Below are 17,344 nucleotides of genomic sequence, written 5' to 3' on the forward strand. Positions count from 1 at the left end.
CCATAAAGTGTTAATTTCCCCTTTCCCTCCCCCCACCCTTTGGCAACACCTTTCAGTAGTGTTTCTGTGATTTTCAGTGCTTCAGATACTTTGTATGAGTGGAATCATATAATATTGTCCTTTTTGACTAACTTATTTCACTTAGCATAATGTTCATTTAGGAGGGTCATCCATATTCTAGCATGTGACAGGATTTTTTTTCTTTTTTAAGACTATATAATACTGCATTATATGTATATATTGCATGTTCTTTATTGATTCTTCCATTAATGGACACTTAGGTTACAATTATGAAAAATGTTTTTATAGTATGAAAGTTGAATAGATTGAAGGCAGGAGGAGAAGGGAACGACAAGGATGAGATGGTTGGGTGGCATCACTGACTCAGTGGACTTGAGTTTGAGGAAACTGGGAGATGATGAAGGAAGGGGAAGCCTGGCGTGCTGCAATCCATGGGGTCGAAAGGAGTTGGACACGAATGAGCAACTGAACAGCAAATAGTATGAAAATTATTTGAGAAGTTAAGAAGTGGTGGAATTAACCCTGTTTGTTCATATTAATAAATATTTTGTAATCTCTTAAAGGTATCTTTACTTGAGAAAGTGCTATTACATCCTGATTATGACATTAAGAAAATATGCTTTTATTTTCATATTAGTCCTGTTACTACAGCTATAATTCAAAGAGGAACTTTGAGAAAAGGCTCCATTCTGGTTGCTGGAAAGAGTTGGGCAAAAGTACGCTTAATGTTTGATGAAAATGGCAGAGCAGTCAATGAGGCCTATCCTAGCATGCCAGTGGGAATCACAGGCTGGAGAGACCTCCCTTCTGCAGGAGATGAAATTCTTGAAGTAGAATCTGAGGTATATTAAGCTTAATTCCTATAACATAGAATATGATATAGTGATTTAAAATATCAGTCTATAATGTTACAATACAAAATAAGTCATGTTAATAAATAATCCAGTACTATAACATGTGTGAGTGGCCAGTGATGTCATTTTAGAGTTTGGCTGTAGAATTTTTAGCAATTTGAGATTGGATTTTTAAATAACTTCAAATTTACACAAAGCCTCCATATTAAAGTTTTAATTAGTGGTTTCGTATATGAGTTAAACTAATTTTATAGTGGAGGAAAAAACCAGCAGTTATTGGTTTCTGTTCAGTTAAGTAAGTCCCTTTCTCCTCCTATAAAGCCAAGGGCACGTGAAGTTGTTGACTGGAGAAAGTATGAGCAAGAACAGGAGAAAAATAAAGAGGATTTAAGATTAATAGAAGAAAAGCGAAAGGAACACCAAGAAGCACATCGGAAAGACCGCGAGAAGTATGGCACTTTGCACTGGAAGGAGAGATCGTATATAAAGTACAAAGAAAAAAGACAGCAGCAACCCTTAAAGCTGAAAGAAAAACTAGAAAGAGATTCAAATGTACTTCCAATAATTGTTAAAGGTGACTTTTAAAAGGTTTTACTTTACAACTCATTTTTTGTCATTTTTTCATATTTTGTCATTCTCACATTAATTTGGGCCATAAGCTGAAATGATTTCAGTGTTTTGGAAGGGAATTTTTAAAAGTTGAGATATAATTGACATGTAACATTTTCATAATGATTCAATAGTTGTATATATGGTGAAATGACCACCATAGTAAATCTAGTTAGCATCTCTCACTAATACATAGTTATAAAATTTTTCTTGAACACTTTTAAGATTTGCTCTGTTAGCAGCTTTCAAATAAGCAATGCAGTATTATTAACTATAGTCACTATGCTGTATATTACATCCCCATTACATATTTATTTTATAGCTGGAATTTTGTACCTTTTGACCCTCTTTACCCTTTTTGCCCACCTCCACTGGGGGAGATTTCTTTAAACAATTTTCTTGTGAGTTTTGCTGTAAATGTATATCTGGTTCATTATACTTTGTTCAGCTAAGAAGGTATTTATCATGCTAAACCTAAATAAGAATATATTCCATGATAAATGCCATTCTTGTTACTGCTTTAAATAGATTATTATAATTTTTGAGTCTGTTAATTCCTAACTCCTAACATCAATACTTTTAAACTTTTGCTGCATTTAGGTGATGTTGATGGTTCTGTTGAAGCCATTTTGAACATTATGGATACCTATGATGCTTCACATGAGTGTGAACTAGAATTGGTACATTTTGGTGTGGGTGATATTAGTGAAAATGATGTCAACCTTGCTGAAACATTTCATGGTAAGTTTTCCATTTCCTGTTTAACTGTGTTTCCTAGAAGACACTCTGAACCTTTCACTTTTGTCTTTTGTTGCTGGGCTGCTGACACCTGACATTCACTCCCCATTCGCATTCCCCTTCCTGTTGGCAGTCTAGTCCCAGCTAGCGATTGCATACCTTCAGTATTGCAGGCTCAGCCCCACTTGTCATTGTTGTACTGAAATCTTGGGGAAATATTTCAAGCCCCAGTAGTGTTTCTTGATTTTTTTTTTCCAGTGTACCATTACTGCCACCTCATCTTGCCCAGATCCTGAACCAAACCCAAGCTTGGTTCTCTCTTTCACTTAGACTTTTGAATGCTCCTGAAATCTGCAGTTAGCCTATTCAGTATTTTCTTTTATCTTTTGCTTTTGACTGCCTACTTTTGTTCACTTGTAATTTTATAAATTATATTTTTCTTAGATCAAAAGCTCCTTTTAGCTTTAAATACCTCGAAGGCAAGGGGACTGTTTATAAGTCAAACTTAGGTTACACAGAATGGGGACTCATCACTGCATGACCATTACTTTGACTGGGTTTAACAGCTAGGCAAAGCACTAATTTTATTGAATTAGTGAATCATTTAGGAAGGAGGTACTTCATGACCTAACTTGATTAGAATTAGTTGTTACCTCTACCACTGAAATGGTGTCTTCCATAATGCTGGGTATTTCAAAGTACTTTATGGACACTGACTATACTATTAATGTAGATAGTGTGGTGTGTTGAATGATTTCTTAATGACAAGATTTTCAAGGTGGTTATGTTTTTCTCCTGACTAAGCCATTTGCTTTAATTTTTTCACTTGTTAAAGGAAAGTGTTTTGCTTTTGCTTCCCCCATTTGTTCTTTGGTAAAATGGTCAGCTCCATGGTACTTCTTTCGTTTCTTAAATAACTCTTGAACTTATCTAATTAAGTAACTACAGTTGATACTTGAACAACATGGTTTTGAACTGTGGGTCCACTTATACATGGATTTTTTTCAGTAGTAAATATTATAGTACCACAAGATCTGAGGTTGGCTGACTCCTTGGATGTGGAGGAATCACATATGGAGGGCCAACTATAAGTTACTCTTGGATTTTCAACTGTCTCGAGGATCAGCATCCCTAACACCTGTGTTGCTCACGGGTCATGTGTTTTTGAACATCTTTTGGTCAGCTGAATACTTCAGAGCAAACCACAAAAGTTGTAGGCTATAAGATTGCAATTAATAACAATTATTAAAATAATGTAATAATATTTTAGCTATAATCATTTTTTTTCTTATTTCCCTGGTGTAAAAATTAACATTTACCATATCACCCTGCACATTTTGGGCACTTAAAATGTTTCCTAAATGAACATTAAACATCATAAAGAACACTTAAAAATCAAAGAAATTTTCCTTGTTTAGTAAGCCATAACAGAATTTATAAAATATTTTTATTAATTTGAAAACTGGCTTTCATGAGAAAATATTACAGAATTTATCTCTCCTACTTGCTTTTAACTTACATAGAAGCAAAAAATTTAGATTTGAATTTTTGCTTGAAAGACTGTTTAATGCAATATTTGTGCTACTTTATTCTATTTATGCTTTCCAGGTGTTATCTACGGCTTCAATGTGAATGCAGGCAATGTTATCCAGCAGTTGGCTGCAAAAAAGGGAGTAAGAATTAAACTTCATAAAGTCATTTACCGTCTTATTGAAGATTTGCAGGAAGAACTGAGCAGCAGATTGCCCTGCATTGTGGAAGAGCACCCCGTCGGTGAGTGTTCACTGAATGGTACTTCTAAACATTCATACCTTACCTGCTGTGAGTAACACTTGAAAGCAAAGTTTAAGGGGAAATGTATTTCACTGTTTAAATATGTTCACTGTTCCAATATATATATGGATATATGTCCACACATATCCTGTGTTCTAGAAAAAATGACTTCTGTAGATAAGGGTTCAGCATTATTTGATCTGAATTATAAATACCTGGCCTCTGTAAGGTTTTATGCTTTGGCTGTGAGGATATTAAGGCAATACGGCAGTAAGAACGTTTCCTCTAGTTAGACATAAACAATTCATTATAATACAAAGTAGACTGGATGGAGGCATAAAGGTTATTAATAGTGTTGTGGAAGGAGCCATTAATTGTGTCAATAGTGTTGTAGAAGGAGCCATTAATTGTGTCCTGCAACTGGCAGAGAAATCCACCGTAAGAAAACTTACATTAAATATTTAACATTTAAAATTATTTTTTCTAACATATCCTTTGGCCAGGTTAAAGGCTAAATTTATTTAAGATGGACTGAATCATCTTGTTTTTTCCTCCCCACATCCAGATTTTCTTGGTTAACTTAATTTTGATGATAGTTTTAAGTTTCCTGAAAAATTATTGGAAAAGCATAAGGAACTCACTTCCAGTTTACCAGTTGTTTACATTTTGCCCCATTTGCTTTAGTCCACCCCCTTCCTCCATACACACTGTTTTTTTTTCCCTGGGCCACTTAATTGTAAATTTGAGGTATTGTGTTCATTTGCCCCTAAATACCGGGTTGACCAAAAGTTCGTCTGTAAAAACACAAATGAACATTTTGCCCTACCCAATATTTGTATTTTCTAAACACAAGGATTTTTTTTATAAAACCACAGAACAAATATCAAAATTAGGAAATTGAACATTAATACTCTAAGTCAACAGTCCATGTTCATTGTTTCTATAATGTACTTTATATTTTTCCCCTGATCCAGGATGACAGATTGTTTTTCTTTTTTTAAAAAATATTTATTTGGCTGCATCAGATCTTCGTTGCAGCATGCAGGATCTAGCTCCCCGACCAAGGATTATACTGGGCCCCTGGCATTGGGAGCATGGAGTCTTAGCCACTGGACCACCAGGGAAGTCCCTGTTCTTGTCTTTTTTGACCTTGACATTTTTGAAGTGCTACAGGCCAGTGACTTTGTTGAATGTACTTTAATTTTGATTTGTCTGTTTCCTCATGATGAGACTCAGTATTTGCATTTTTGGTCCACAATGCGGATTTATTTTATTCTGACCTGCTAAACATGATCATACAGAGATTTGTTATGTTCTTGTGCTAAGAGCAATTTGGAAAAGTCATATGAGGATTTCTAGGAGTAAGTGAACACCAAATAGCGCTAACCCTAGAAAACTAGTACATTCTAGTGTGTGATACCATGTCGTATTGGAATGTTTCAAATTTCAGTCAGTAAAAAAATTGAGGAGTCAGAGATTTAGTACCTTAAGTGTGTATAATCTGCCACTGGTGAGCTTAATATGATCCAGTTGAGAAACTGTATTGAAGGATGACTGAGAACTAGCTTTTCATGAAGTAGACAGAAATTACGCTCATTTTACAATCAGCTGTTAACATCTTCTACTGCATTTTATTCAGCCAAAACAGTAAACATGTTTCTTTTGTTCATTCTTTTGGTAAGTACATTTCCAAGAATACCCAAGCATTTTTATGCTTTTATTTCTAACATTGGCCAGGAAAATAGAGTGGTGGAGTCAGAGAAAATCAGGACTTCTTTACCAGAGTTTGTATTTTTCCCTCATGCCTTTAATTTTTGCTGTGCAGAATGTCAGAAATTATGTATTTGTCAGAATTTCTGTTTTCAGTATACTTAATGTTCTCTTCTTCCTAAAGGTGAGGCTTCTATACTAGCTACCTTCTCTATAACAGAAGGGAAGAAAAAAGTTCCTGTGGCTGGCTGCAGAGTCCAAAAGGGACAGATAGAAAAGCAAAAAAAATTTAAGTTAATCCGCAATGGACATGTTATTTGGAAGGGTAAGCAACATAAAACTGTTCCTATCATATCCAGTCACTAAAAACCTGATTGTGGGTTACTATCTGAGGTATCGTCTTAGCTCAGGTCACCTCTTGCTAACTCGTTATCTGGCCTCCAGTCCCAGTGATTCCCATAGGATTGTTAGTTCCCCAGTCTGATTTTCTAAGGTTCTAAAAATTGACCCCAACTACCTTCCCAGCCATATGTGCTAAGTTGCTTCAGTTGTATTGGGCTCTTTGTGACCCTGCAGACTAAGGCCCACCAGGCTCTGTCCAGTTTCTCAGCAAGAATACTGGAATGGGTTGCCATGCCCTTCTGCAGGGGATCTTCTAGACCCAGGGACTGAACCTGTGTCTTACATCCTGCACCAGGCAGGCAGGTTCTTGACCACTAGGGCCACCTGGGAAGCACCTTGCAGCCATGTCTACTTATTTCCATCCTCTGACCACCTTTCCCTGCAGTGTCACCCTGGTTTAGCTCATCCAAGTCCTGAAAACCATCCCACCCCTTGCAGTGTTAACCTTTAAAAAGGAAGATTACTACAACCACTTAACTTTCTTCCCTTTCCTTGATATTTAGCCCCATCACATAACATGGAAGAAGTGTGAAACCTGTAACAATTTCAGTGTAATTTTCCTTGTAGTCTGCTGTTGTAGTAAACAGCACTTGCTGGATACTTACCTGTTGACTATATGAACCCTGTATTTTCTTTTTCCCCTAAAGGCTCATTAATCTCACTGAAACACCATAAAGATGATACTTCAGTTGTCAAAACTGGAATGGACTGTGGTCTTAGTTTGGATGAAGAAAAGATAGAATTTAAAGTGGGAGATGCTATTGTTTGTTACGAAGAAAAAGAAGTTCCAGCCAAGACTTCTTGGGATCCAGGATTTTAAAATTATTTTAAAAAATATAAATGATTAAATGTTTTTGTCTTATTATGGAGCAACTAGTTTTGTTTTACTGAAGGTATAGTTCATCACTTACTACTGGTCAAAAAGCTCTACCAAGCTTTAACTGGTATTTAACTGTTAAAAATACTACAGTCCTAGGAAACCTTATTTAAGGATGCCTACAACTAGAAATCCTGGTATGGGAAAATACGGATAAAGGAAACTATTATTGGTATATCACTAAATCTTAATAATCAGTTTAAAACATTTCAGGTGCTTTAGTTCAGTGATCCTGAACTGTGCTCTAGAGGCAAAACGAGGTACCAATACTATGAAACCATGTTTTTTAGCATCAACACTACCAGTAAACATTAGAATTTACACACGTAGCATTGAATAGCAGCATGTACCCTTTGTATTGCAAACAGCAAATTTTGAGCCAAACCATCCAGACTTGGGATGAATTAATTGGCAACTCACGAGCTCAGCCTCTAAACTTCATTTGTAGGAAACAAGTATATTGTAGCTTTTTAAGGCAAGGTTGTAATACCAATTCACACAAACCAGTGTTTCCCAATCTGCAGGGGTGAGGAAGGGCATAGTTCTTCACCACCCTGAGGGGTCACCTGGCAATGTCTAGATACTTTTGGCTGTGGGGAGGGAATAGAATAGTATGCTCATGGCATCAAGTGGGTAGAGGCCAGGAATGCTGTTCATTATCCTTCTGATGCACAGGAAGGCCCCTATAACCAAGAATTATCAGTCTAAATGTCAATATTGCTGAGGTCAAAATAACTGGCTTAAATCTAAACAACTGATACTAAATATAACATAATTCTGTGAAGTACAGGTTACTTTAGAAAATTTGATGCTTAAAGTCCACTTTTAAAAGCAGTGTAATAAAACCCAACATTTAAATGTTAGCTCATATCTTTATTAACCAATATACAATTACTTGTCTTCTGGTTTGTTGAAACAATAGGTCAGACAACATTTGCCACAGTAATGTCTGTCGAAGTGACTGGCCATAAAAACTCCAGCACCACATTCATCTGAGGGACACTCCCGGCGAAGGCGACTGATTTTGCCATTCTCATCCACCTAAAAAGCAGAAACTTGCTATTAAGATAATCTTGCTATTAAGATAATCTTGCAACATATTCTGACATCTGGTTTTTTAAGTGACTCAAAATATTTACCCTTTAAATTACACAACGATAGTTTTTAGTATTTACAAACCAAAGCATCCCAAATTCTCACCAGTAATTAGTACAACAAGAAGTTGAGTTTTTAAAGTCCAACCATGCAAGTGATGGACAGAGTTAAGACCTGAACCCAAACTGACATTAGAATCCAAAGCTTACTTGAAATGAAGTAGCTACAGGTAATCCCCATTACATAAAGCCCAATCAAACACCAAAACAGGAAAAAAAAAAAAAAACACCCAAACTTCTTTAATAAAAAAGTTTGAAACCAGAAATGCAAACAAAATTATTAATCTATAGAGAAAAAACTTATTTGGCCTACCTTATAGTATTTCAGAACAGCCAATTTAACCTTCTTTCTCTTATGCTTGTTCTTCTTGGGAGTGGTGTAAGACTTCTTCTTCCTTTTCTTAGCACCACCACGAAGTCTCAACACTAGATGAAGAGTGGACTCCTGTTATTGAACAGAGAATGAAACAGGCTTTAAAAATGGCTACATTAATGCTAGTGTTCAGAGAATGGACAACCAGCATCATGCACCTTCTAACTGGATGTCAAGCACACCCACAGATGATGGAATGTTGGGGGGCAGGGTGGGGATCTCATTCTTAAATAAACTACTATAGAAAGGTTAAATAACATCATGGGATGCAATGTGCAAAATCCAAAATGTAGGGGACTGTAGCAGCGCTTCTCAAATGCTGATGAAGGAATGACCTGGGATACTATTGCTAATTGAATGCTATTCTCCCTACTTTTGAATACTGGTCAAAATTCCCAGTTGTGACATATATTTATACTTAAAGGGCTGCTTTCCTCCAAACAGACCTTTTGAATGTTGTAGTCAGACAAAGTACGTCCATCTTCCAGTTGCTTGCCAGCAAAGATCAGTCTTTGCTGGTCAGGAGGAATTCCTAATGGGAAACAAGTTGAATACATAAATTAAGTGATGGTAAATTAAGCATATCTGCTCATGATTTACAATCCTGAATCAAGTAAATGGTACTGACAGGCATCAGTGAGTTCTCACTACAGGCAAGGTGTAACTGTAAATGTTTACACATTTTAATCTCATTTACTCTTAATATACATTAACATAGCCACTTTACAGAAAACGCTGAGTTTAAATTAGCCAGCTCCTTCGAATTCACACACGTGAAACCTAACTGCAGTTTGGCTCCATGCTGATAAACGTTTGCCTACTGTGTTATTCCAAAAGCATTTTCGTAAAACTCTTCCCACCCCACAGAGAGCAGGTATGTCTAGCGCGTGACAAGAGCCTCTACAGATCAGTTTTTCTGAATCAGAAAATACCAACTTGCCTTCCTTATCTTGGATCTTGGCCTTTACATTTTCTATTGTATCCGAGGGTTCGACCTATGAGTTTTAAAACGCAAACATATCGGTAACAGAGCAAGAAACTTGAAAGTTACCAAGGAACCGAGCCGGTGGGGGCCGAAACCCACCTAGGAGAGCCCCAGACGTCGCGGCCGAGCCACACGTGCTCGCGCCCACCTACAAGAGCACCTCCCTCCCACCGCGCGACGCCGGCTCCGGCTACCCTGTCGGAACGCCTAGAAGTGACACACTCGGACTTCAGGCATAGAAAACGCGCCCTAGGCCGCGGCTCAACAAACAACGCTCATTTCAAGGTCAGATTTTATAAGTCCGGCTCACAAACGCGTTGTACGGCGGAAAGCAGCGCCAGTGCCGAGATCCGCCTCAGGCCCTCCCTCCATTAGGCCGCGGCTTCTCCCCAGCCTGGCCCGTACCTCGAGAGTGATGGTCTTCCCCGTCAGGGTCTTCACGAAAATCTGCATCTTGGCGGCGGTTCCACCTGAGGGTGAGGAAAAGGAGGAGACAGATGAGACCCGGAGATACAGGAGGGGCGATGGCAGGTTACGGGACAGAGCTCGGCCGCAGGCACACACTCACCGCAGATGGCGGATCCGAAAGGAAGGCCCCACGCTGGTCCACGAGCTTTCCGGGCGCTCCTGGAGGCCCCGCCTCCCAGGCGGCCACACCAAGTGCCTGAGCACTGTCGCAGCGGCTGTCCAGCCACATGCCAGACCAGGTCGTGACCTCATTTCTCCTCCCTCTAGCTTAGCTTATTTCTCACTTTATCCTCCAGAACTTTCTGGAAATGATAGATTTAAGCAACTTAAAAATGTCTTTAAAAGGCTTTACCCCTGTAGTTGACGTGGCTAAGAGAGCCTTTAAAAGGGGGGTGGAGTTAAAGGGCCTTCATGAGGAAAAGGGAGGAAACGGCAGTGTCTTCTGGGAATAGTAGTTTCCACTGCTTTCTTTTCGGCAGGACTACTTGTCCCAAGATGCAGTTCCGCACCTCCCGGCTCCCTAGTTACTATCGCCTAGCGGTGGGTTTGGAGAAAGGGATTAAGGTGAGGAGGAAGAGGCAAGCGCAGTAATGGTTTCTGGGAGATGGAAACGGGTCAGAAGTGACTAGGAGGGAAGGTTAAGAGGCTGGAGAAGAGCAGGGGGACCAAAAGTGTCGTCACCCACTAACGGAGGCGGTGAGGGGCTGAGGATCAGCGATCTACTACCAGAAGCTCCCAGGGCCTTCAAGGGAAGGGCCTTCCAGTGGCCAGCTCCAGGCAACCGGAATAATAGGTGGTGTCCTCAACCCCTTGGGCTCTCCTGGTTTGAGGAAGAGCTTGTCTTGTATGTCACTACGCAGTGTGAAAAGGTTTAGTATATTAAAAAGCCTCAGGAGTTTTCAGATTTTCAAATGAAGTCATATGGGAAAGAAAACCAATGGAAGTTTATTTACTGCAGAATTCCAAGTTTGGACGTTGGGAGTTGTGAAAATCCTAAGAGGACGTTTTTGGAGTATGTGTAGGGTGCTCTCCTGGCAAGGCAGGCGGGTTAGCGAGCTAAACCTTTGCTATGCGTTTGTGCTTAGTCCAGACTCTTGGCGACCCCATATGCTAAGTCAGCCAGGGCCCTTTCTCCATGGAATTTTTCAGGTCAAAAATACTAGAATGGGTTGCCATTTCCTTCTCCAGGGGATCTTCCCACCCAGGGATCAAACCCAGGTCTCCTGCAGTGCAGGTGGTTTCTTTACCTGCTGAGCCATATGGGAAGCCATGGCCTTTTGCTGTATGTACCCTACTAATGTCTTTATCTCTCTGCCGTTCTCTGCTTCCCCATCCCCAGATTTAGGCTTCTTAATTTTCTCTGTCTCCAGTCGTCTTCTAACCCACCTTCACTTTTGCTGCCAAAGTATTCTAAAAAGTAAAAATGATTATGTCATTATGCTATTTCACCTTCATGATAAAACCCAAATTCCTTAGCGTGATAGTGAACCTCTGCCTTCCTTAGAGCCTAATCTGCCAAAGCCATTTCTCGCTTTACACTTTATTAACAATGAGCTAATTGAAGTTCCTGACATGTCTTTCCTACTTTGGCACTTCTGAGGAATCCATTTCTTCTCTCTGGTACACTCTTCATCCCATATTCTGCCAATTAATCTCCACTTTTACAACAAAACTCTTTGAAAGTTGTTTATACTCACTGTCTCTTTAATTCTTTTCCTTCCATTGACTGAACCCACTTCTGGGGACAGGCTTTTTGTCTCCCCTTCTATTCCAACTGAATAACTGTGGGAATAACCTCCGTGTTGCTAAATTCAATATCCACTTAATCTTCTTTGACCTGTCAGCAGCGTTTGACACAGTGGATCATGCCTTTCCTCTTTGAAACACTTTCTTCACCTGATTGACTTCCATCCCCGTAGACCCTCTTTTCCAGGCTGTTTTGCTGCTTCCTCCTTATCTACCAGACCTCTAAGCTTTGAAGTGCCCCCTAAGGCCCCATCCTTGGATATCTGCTTTGCTTACATTTCCCAGATCTTTTTCCATTCTGTCTCATAACTTTTAAATATCATTTATATGCAGATGACTTATAAACCTCTTTTTCACTCGGACTATTCATTCGAATTCCAGCTTCACATATTATCTGTTGATTGATCATCTGTAATAGGTGGGCCCAAACTCCTGATCTTATGAAATTGATTGTCCCATCTCATAGAAGGCAATTCCATCTTTTCAGTTGCTGAAGCCAGAAACTTGATGGTCATCCTTGATTATTTTCTCATACCCACATCGCATCCCTCAACAAATCTTTTTGGTTTTATTTTTGATGTATGTGCCGAACACTTCTCACAGCTCTGCTGTTACCACTATTTCAAGCCACCGTTATCTTTTGCATGGGCTCTTGTAGTAGCTTCCCAGTAATTCTGACTTCAATGCTTGTCTTCACTGGGCAGCAAGAGCAATTCTTTGAAAATGTAAGTCAGCTGTCAGTCTTCTGCACACAGTCCTCCAGTAGCTTCCTGTCTCAGTCAGAGTTAAGCCTAAGTTCCTATAAGGAAGGCTATCACACCCACGCCAGAATGACTGGAGGCCACAATATTTGACCTTGTTTGTTTCATCAGGATGCTTTCAAACTAGTTTTCCCACATGAAGCAAATAAAATGCTAATTATACTTCTGTTAGAAAATATTAAGTTAAACAAACCATTTGATCTTAAGATACAAATGCTTCTTTAGTAAGAAAAGAGCTTTTTATTGTCTGGTGTTTGGTATTTCTATCCCAGAGGTATAGCATAGCACATGACAGTAGAATTAATTAGATCTGTTCACTCATAGGTTGAAATATTTATGTCATGAGATCCATGAGATTTTTTTTTTCTGAAACATTTTATTTAGATCCATATTTGACCTAACTTATGTAACGCTTTAGGTTAATTGATTTTTTTTTTCTTTCAGGCTTATCAAAGTTTTGGCTTTGTTGCAAAAGCAAATCAAGACTTAAATTTTCTCTGGCGAACAAGTGTATAGATTGTGACGTATGTCCGTCCAAGAAATAAATAAGCATGCAGTTCTCCCTCCTATCATTAGTAGAAGTGACAAGGAATTTTTGGAAAGAATGCAAAGATACATAATTACAGAAACTGAAAGAGTGTGCTGTAATGAGGAAGGACCTGCTGATGAATATTACATCATATACCGAAATGTTTTTGATAAGGTATCGTAATGCTCTAAGACAGTGGAGTTTTTATGTGGTAGAAATGGTCCATCCTGACAATAATATTCATACCCTTAGTAACACCACTGCTTGTTTGACTACTTCATTTATCGGTTTTGAAAAGTTTGTCCAGTTTATCAGAAAGGGATGAATGTGGAAAATGCTATGCTGGATTTATATTACTGGACAGTTAATGAGTATTTCAGTTATCATAGCTTAAGTGCAGGCTATCAGTTTTTGAGCTACAACCTACCTGTGCCTTCAAACATCATTTTGACCTTCCATCTTAAATTATTATCCGATTTGTTAGGAATTGGGCTATAGCCAGAACCTGGTGATTCTTCATCGTTTTGGGGGTGGTTTGCGATGTCATTAAAATCTTGGTTTCAATTTGATCTATAATATTGGATTGAGACCCCTCGTGGATTAGAGGTCTAGATAGGCTAGTAAACAAGCGGCTGATGCATGCATGCTCAGTTGCTTTATTCGTGTCCAACTCTTGGTGACCCCATGGATTGTAGCCTGACAGGCTGCTCTGTCTACAGAATTATCCTGGCAAGAATACTGGAGTGGGTTGCCATTTCCTCCCCCAGGGGATCTTCCAGACCTGAAAAGTAGAGGTCAGAAAATGCTGCAGTTTTAGCTAACATTTGATTTTGCTTTTTAAGATTTTAGAAAAACCATCTTTTCTTTATAAACGATTGCAATATGGCCACCAATCCTCATTTTTTTTTTAACCTCACTTTTTCTTTTTCACCTGTCTTTGAAGATGCCCTGACAGTAAAATAAGTGAAATTAGCATCCTTTCCTCCTTACCTGGAAGAAATAATTACTTATGTTAAGACTTCTGTAAACTATTTGGCTCTGAGTTAAACAGCCATAGGCAAAATAGAAGAACTCTATTTGTTTTTTTTTTTTTTTAATTTTTAAGCATTATAACACTGAGTCTTATTTCTCCTCTAAAATAAAAATAAAATGCCTCACTCTAAGGAAAAGTGAGCATAAAGTAATCATAGATACCTAAAAGTGGAATTAAGAAAATTGATGCCAATCCATTGGGCTTCCCCAATAGCTCAGTTGTTAGAGAATCTGCTTGCGATGCAGGAGACCCTGGTTAGATTCCTGGGTTGGGAAGATTCGTTGGGGGATAGGCTACCTAATCCAGTATTCCTGGGCTTCCCTTGTGGCTCAGCTGGTAAAGAATCTGCCTGCAATGTGGGAGACCTGGGTCCTGGGTGCGATCCCTAGGTTGGGAAGATCCCCTGGAGAAGAGAAAGGCTCCAGTATTCTTGCCTGGAGAATTCCATGGACTGTACAGTCCAGGGGGTCACAAAGAGTCGGACACAACTGAGCGACTTTTACCTCACTTCACTTCACTTCACTTGCATATCCATAAAAGTATAAAATGGAAGAGAGAGTCTTTTCTTCCTTTAAAGTCATGTAGAAAATCTGTCTTTAAGAACTGGTACATTGGCAGGTTAGCTTCATTTTATAAGTGGTTATGATCAATGAAATTGTTTTGGTGTTTTAGTCATTAAGGAATGTATTAGGTGAATGTTTAAAGGTAGTGTATTGAATAGGTTTTATAAATATCAGAAATCATGCTGAGACTCTACTTGCGTGAAATCAGCAAAGGAAAGTTATAACTGTAACATACTTATTTTTGCATATCCAAATGCTAACACTTGTCACAAGTTTTTACACATGAAGAGCTCTCTGCTTTAAATTAGTATAGTTATGGTGAAGTCATTTTGGAGGAGGTGTTGATAAATTTAATTCGGAGAAAAAAGACAGGAGATTAAATAAAAGATGATTTCTGTATCTTTAGTCCTTTTCTCCTTACCCCCCCAAGATTTCCATTCAAACTATTTGTACGTTATACAGTTATACATTGTACATTGTGAAGAATACTATTCTTCAAAAGTAAGAGGGGATCTGAAATAGAAATCCTGTGGTATTTAGAGAAACCTTTCTTCTATCTTCTCAATAAAATAATCTGCATTTCCATTTTCATGTTCTAACACATTTGGTTGTTAATAAACTATTAATGTCTGCCTTCTCTAATCTTCCCTCTCTCTTGGAAGGGTCTAGTTTGGCAAAAGATGAAAGTACCAACTTTCATTTCTGAGTGCTTAGCACCAGAGAACAAGTACCAAATTCCGTTTAAAATCAGAGGTAGAGGATTTGGCCTAGAGAACCATGCCTGAATCAAAGCAAGGAGACCTGAGGCTTGTGTAACAAGAATTGAGGGTAGGTTGCAGAGAGAGCCGAGGACTTAATACGCAAAGAAGATCAAGGCTAGGAAGAGTGCGTTTCAGGAGATATGGGTGAATTCTCGAGGCAGCTGGACTCTGGAAAGTGACTGGCCTTTTGTGTTCCTCATGTGTTTTGTGCAAATAGTGTATGTTCGTGTGTAGGAGCTGAGGTGGAATGAGTGCAGTTCCTTTTCTCCCTCATAGTTCTGTACCTGGGAAACACGGCTCTGTTTGGAAGGAGTTAAGGGAAGCCTTAATACGGAGACTGAAACTTGAATGCCTAGAGGTCAGGAAGGTCATATGAGAGTTAAGTGGATTGGCTTTAAGAGAATAAGGAAAAAAAAAGAGAATAAGGAATCATGGGGACTGTGGTGAAATGAAGAAAGAATCCAATTTAAAGTGCCAGCTGACTACTGTCATTAAAGGAATGGGAGTTCCATGTTGGTAGATTCTTCAGAGTTTTCAGGAGAAGCTAAAAATACGGGCTTTGGGTGAAATTTCCTAAATTGTAAAATATTTTGCTGGCCAACCAAAACTATTCTACCTCTAGCATACCAGCTTGCCTCCTTTACTCTAATGCATTTTGAGCATTCTTAAAAATTCATGAGTGTCTTTCTGAAATCCGTTTCTTCTAGTAAACCCGTGGGAGCTGATCATGATGTTATAACAAGTCTGTTTTCTATCCATTAAGATATCTGAGTTGTCTTGGATTGTTGCAGCACATCATAGAGGCTTGTGGAGTGGAGGATAGCAGGGAACAGTGAAATGTTTAGTTTGAAAGACCACAAATTAATGGTCTCCATTTTACTGAAAATTGCTGGGCAGCAGTCTTGATTTTGGTGGATAGGTAGTTTGGTCATGTCAGAAAGATGACCAGTATCTCCCACTCAGAAATCCTTTTATGGTGCTTGGCATTGATCAATTATCTCCTTATACCAATTTTTTTTTTTTGCCATACCAGTTTTTTTGCGATCTCAGTTCCCCTACCCAGAACTGAACCTGGGCCACAGCAGTGAAAGCACAAGTCCTAACCACTGGGCCAGTGGGGAACTCCCCTCCTTATACCATTTCTTGATAGACCAGATGTCTTTCTGCATTATTTTTTTCTAGGTATTTTCTAGCTATAATGGAGTATACTATAAGCTAGATATGTAGCAGGGGTAGAAAGCATAATTGTATCTTTCAGAGGAAATTGTGGATTGGTCACATTTATTCCTTATATCACTTGACACCTTCTGAAATTCTCATGAGTTGGCAACCATAGATTATTTTTAATGTTTTTGTTTTTTAACTTTTTTAAAGTGTTTCTTAGTTATTATTGCTTTTTCATTTGGGTAATGCCTCCACAAGGTTAACCAGAGAAAAAGAAAGAAAAATAAAGTAAAAAACCAATAAGCAGAGTATACACTGAAGTCAGGTCCTTCTCATTTTAGAATCTACTTACCCTTTCTTTCTCCATAGTTTTCTTCTTCCCTCCTCTGTAGGTTTCTATTTTCTTCCATTATTGTTCCAGAGATATTATGTACATAAACGTCATTAATATAAGATGTGAAGGGTTTTCTACAATTGTACTTGACATCTTGGGGATAGAAATGCAGTTTGGTAATTGAGATTATTGATCAACAGGAGCAGATGGGTTAGAAAAACAGGGAGATGAAGGGAGTCCAGGATTTTAAGGTCTGAATGAAGTCAGAGACTAGATTTGGAGATAGTGAGGGATGATATGTAATTGTATTTAAGAGATCCAGAGTTGGGATAGTTAGACCTGGTATTGGTTTTAACTGACCTCATATAATGTATGTGTTAATTCCTGAGTAGAGCAAAAAATGTTTTTTTCTCATATTTAAGCTCACAGAATTGTAATGGTTCACAAAGATCATATATTCAGTAACCGTGAACTGTCTTTAATATCCAG

At 38.6% G+C, this 17,344-nt stretch overlaps 3 protein-coding genes across 17 annotated transcripts in view; 2 read left to right on the forward strand and 1 right to left on the reverse strand.

Annotated features, from left to right (window-relative positions):
• MTIF2 (mitochondrial translational initiation factor 2) overlaps positions 1 to 6,969 on the forward strand; it is a 26,685-nt gene extending 19,716 nt beyond the window's left edge. For all 10 annotated transcript variants that reach the window (XM_043917987.1, XM_043917988.1, XM_043917992.1 and 7 more), the window contains 6 exons: positions 659 to 863; positions 1,197 to 1,449; positions 2,085 to 2,225; positions 3,831 to 3,995; positions 5,890 to 6,030; positions 6,755 to 6,969. In XM_043917987.1, coding sequence (XP_043773922.1) covers positions 659 to 863; positions 1,197 to 1,449; positions 2,085 to 2,225; positions 3,831 to 3,995; positions 5,890 to 6,030; positions 6,755 to 6,927 — 1,078 coding nt within the window. In that variant the 3' untranslated portion in view covers positions 6,928 to 6,969. The remainder of the gene's footprint in view (positions 1 to 658; positions 864 to 1,196; positions 1,450 to 2,084; positions 2,226 to 3,830; positions 3,996 to 5,889; positions 6,031 to 6,754) is intronic.
• An 867-nt stretch (positions 6,970 to 7,836) lies between these two features.
• On the reverse strand, positions 7,837 to 10,125 carry RPS27A (ribosomal protein S27a). The gene is made up of 6 exons (XM_043917998.1): positions 10,065 to 10,125; positions 9,902 to 9,966; positions 9,452 to 9,506; positions 8,958 to 9,043; positions 8,452 to 8,583; positions 7,837 to 8,025 (listed from the first exon to the last, which is right to left on the reverse strand). Exons 2-6 carry the CDS (start codon positions 9,947 to 9,949, stop codon positions 7,876 to 7,878), a joined length of 471 nt encoding a protein of 156 aa, XP_043773933.1. The 5' UTR covers positions 9,950 to 9,966; positions 10,065 to 10,125; the 3' UTR covers positions 7,837 to 7,875.
• Positions 10,126 to 10,444: 319 nt separating this feature from the next.
• CLHC1 (clathrin heavy chain linker domain containing 1) overlaps positions 10,445 to 17,344 on the forward strand; it is a 37,481-nt gene continuing 30,581 nt past the window's right edge. Inside the window, exons 1-2 of one of the 6 annotated variants that reach the window (XM_043917999.1) lie at positions 10,445 to 10,528; positions 12,916 to 13,174. In XM_043917999.1, the coding sequence (XP_043773934.1) occupies positions 12,998 to 13,174 (177 nt within the window). In that variant the 5' untranslated portion in view covers positions 10,445 to 10,528; positions 12,916 to 12,997. Of the gene's footprint in view, positions 10,529 to 11,198; positions 11,247 to 12,915; positions 13,175 to 17,344 lie in introns of those variants that run through there. The other 5 variants (XM_043918000.1, XM_043918001.1, XM_043918004.1 and 2 more) reach the window with 5 other exon arrangements.

The sequence above is a fragment of the Cervus elaphus genome, chromosome 11 (assembly GCF_910594005.1).
Source record: "Cervus elaphus chromosome 11, mCerEla1.1, whole genome shotgun sequence".
Classification (NCBI taxonomy): Eukaryota; Metazoa; Chordata; class Mammalia; order Artiodactyla; family Cervidae; genus Cervus; species Cervus elaphus.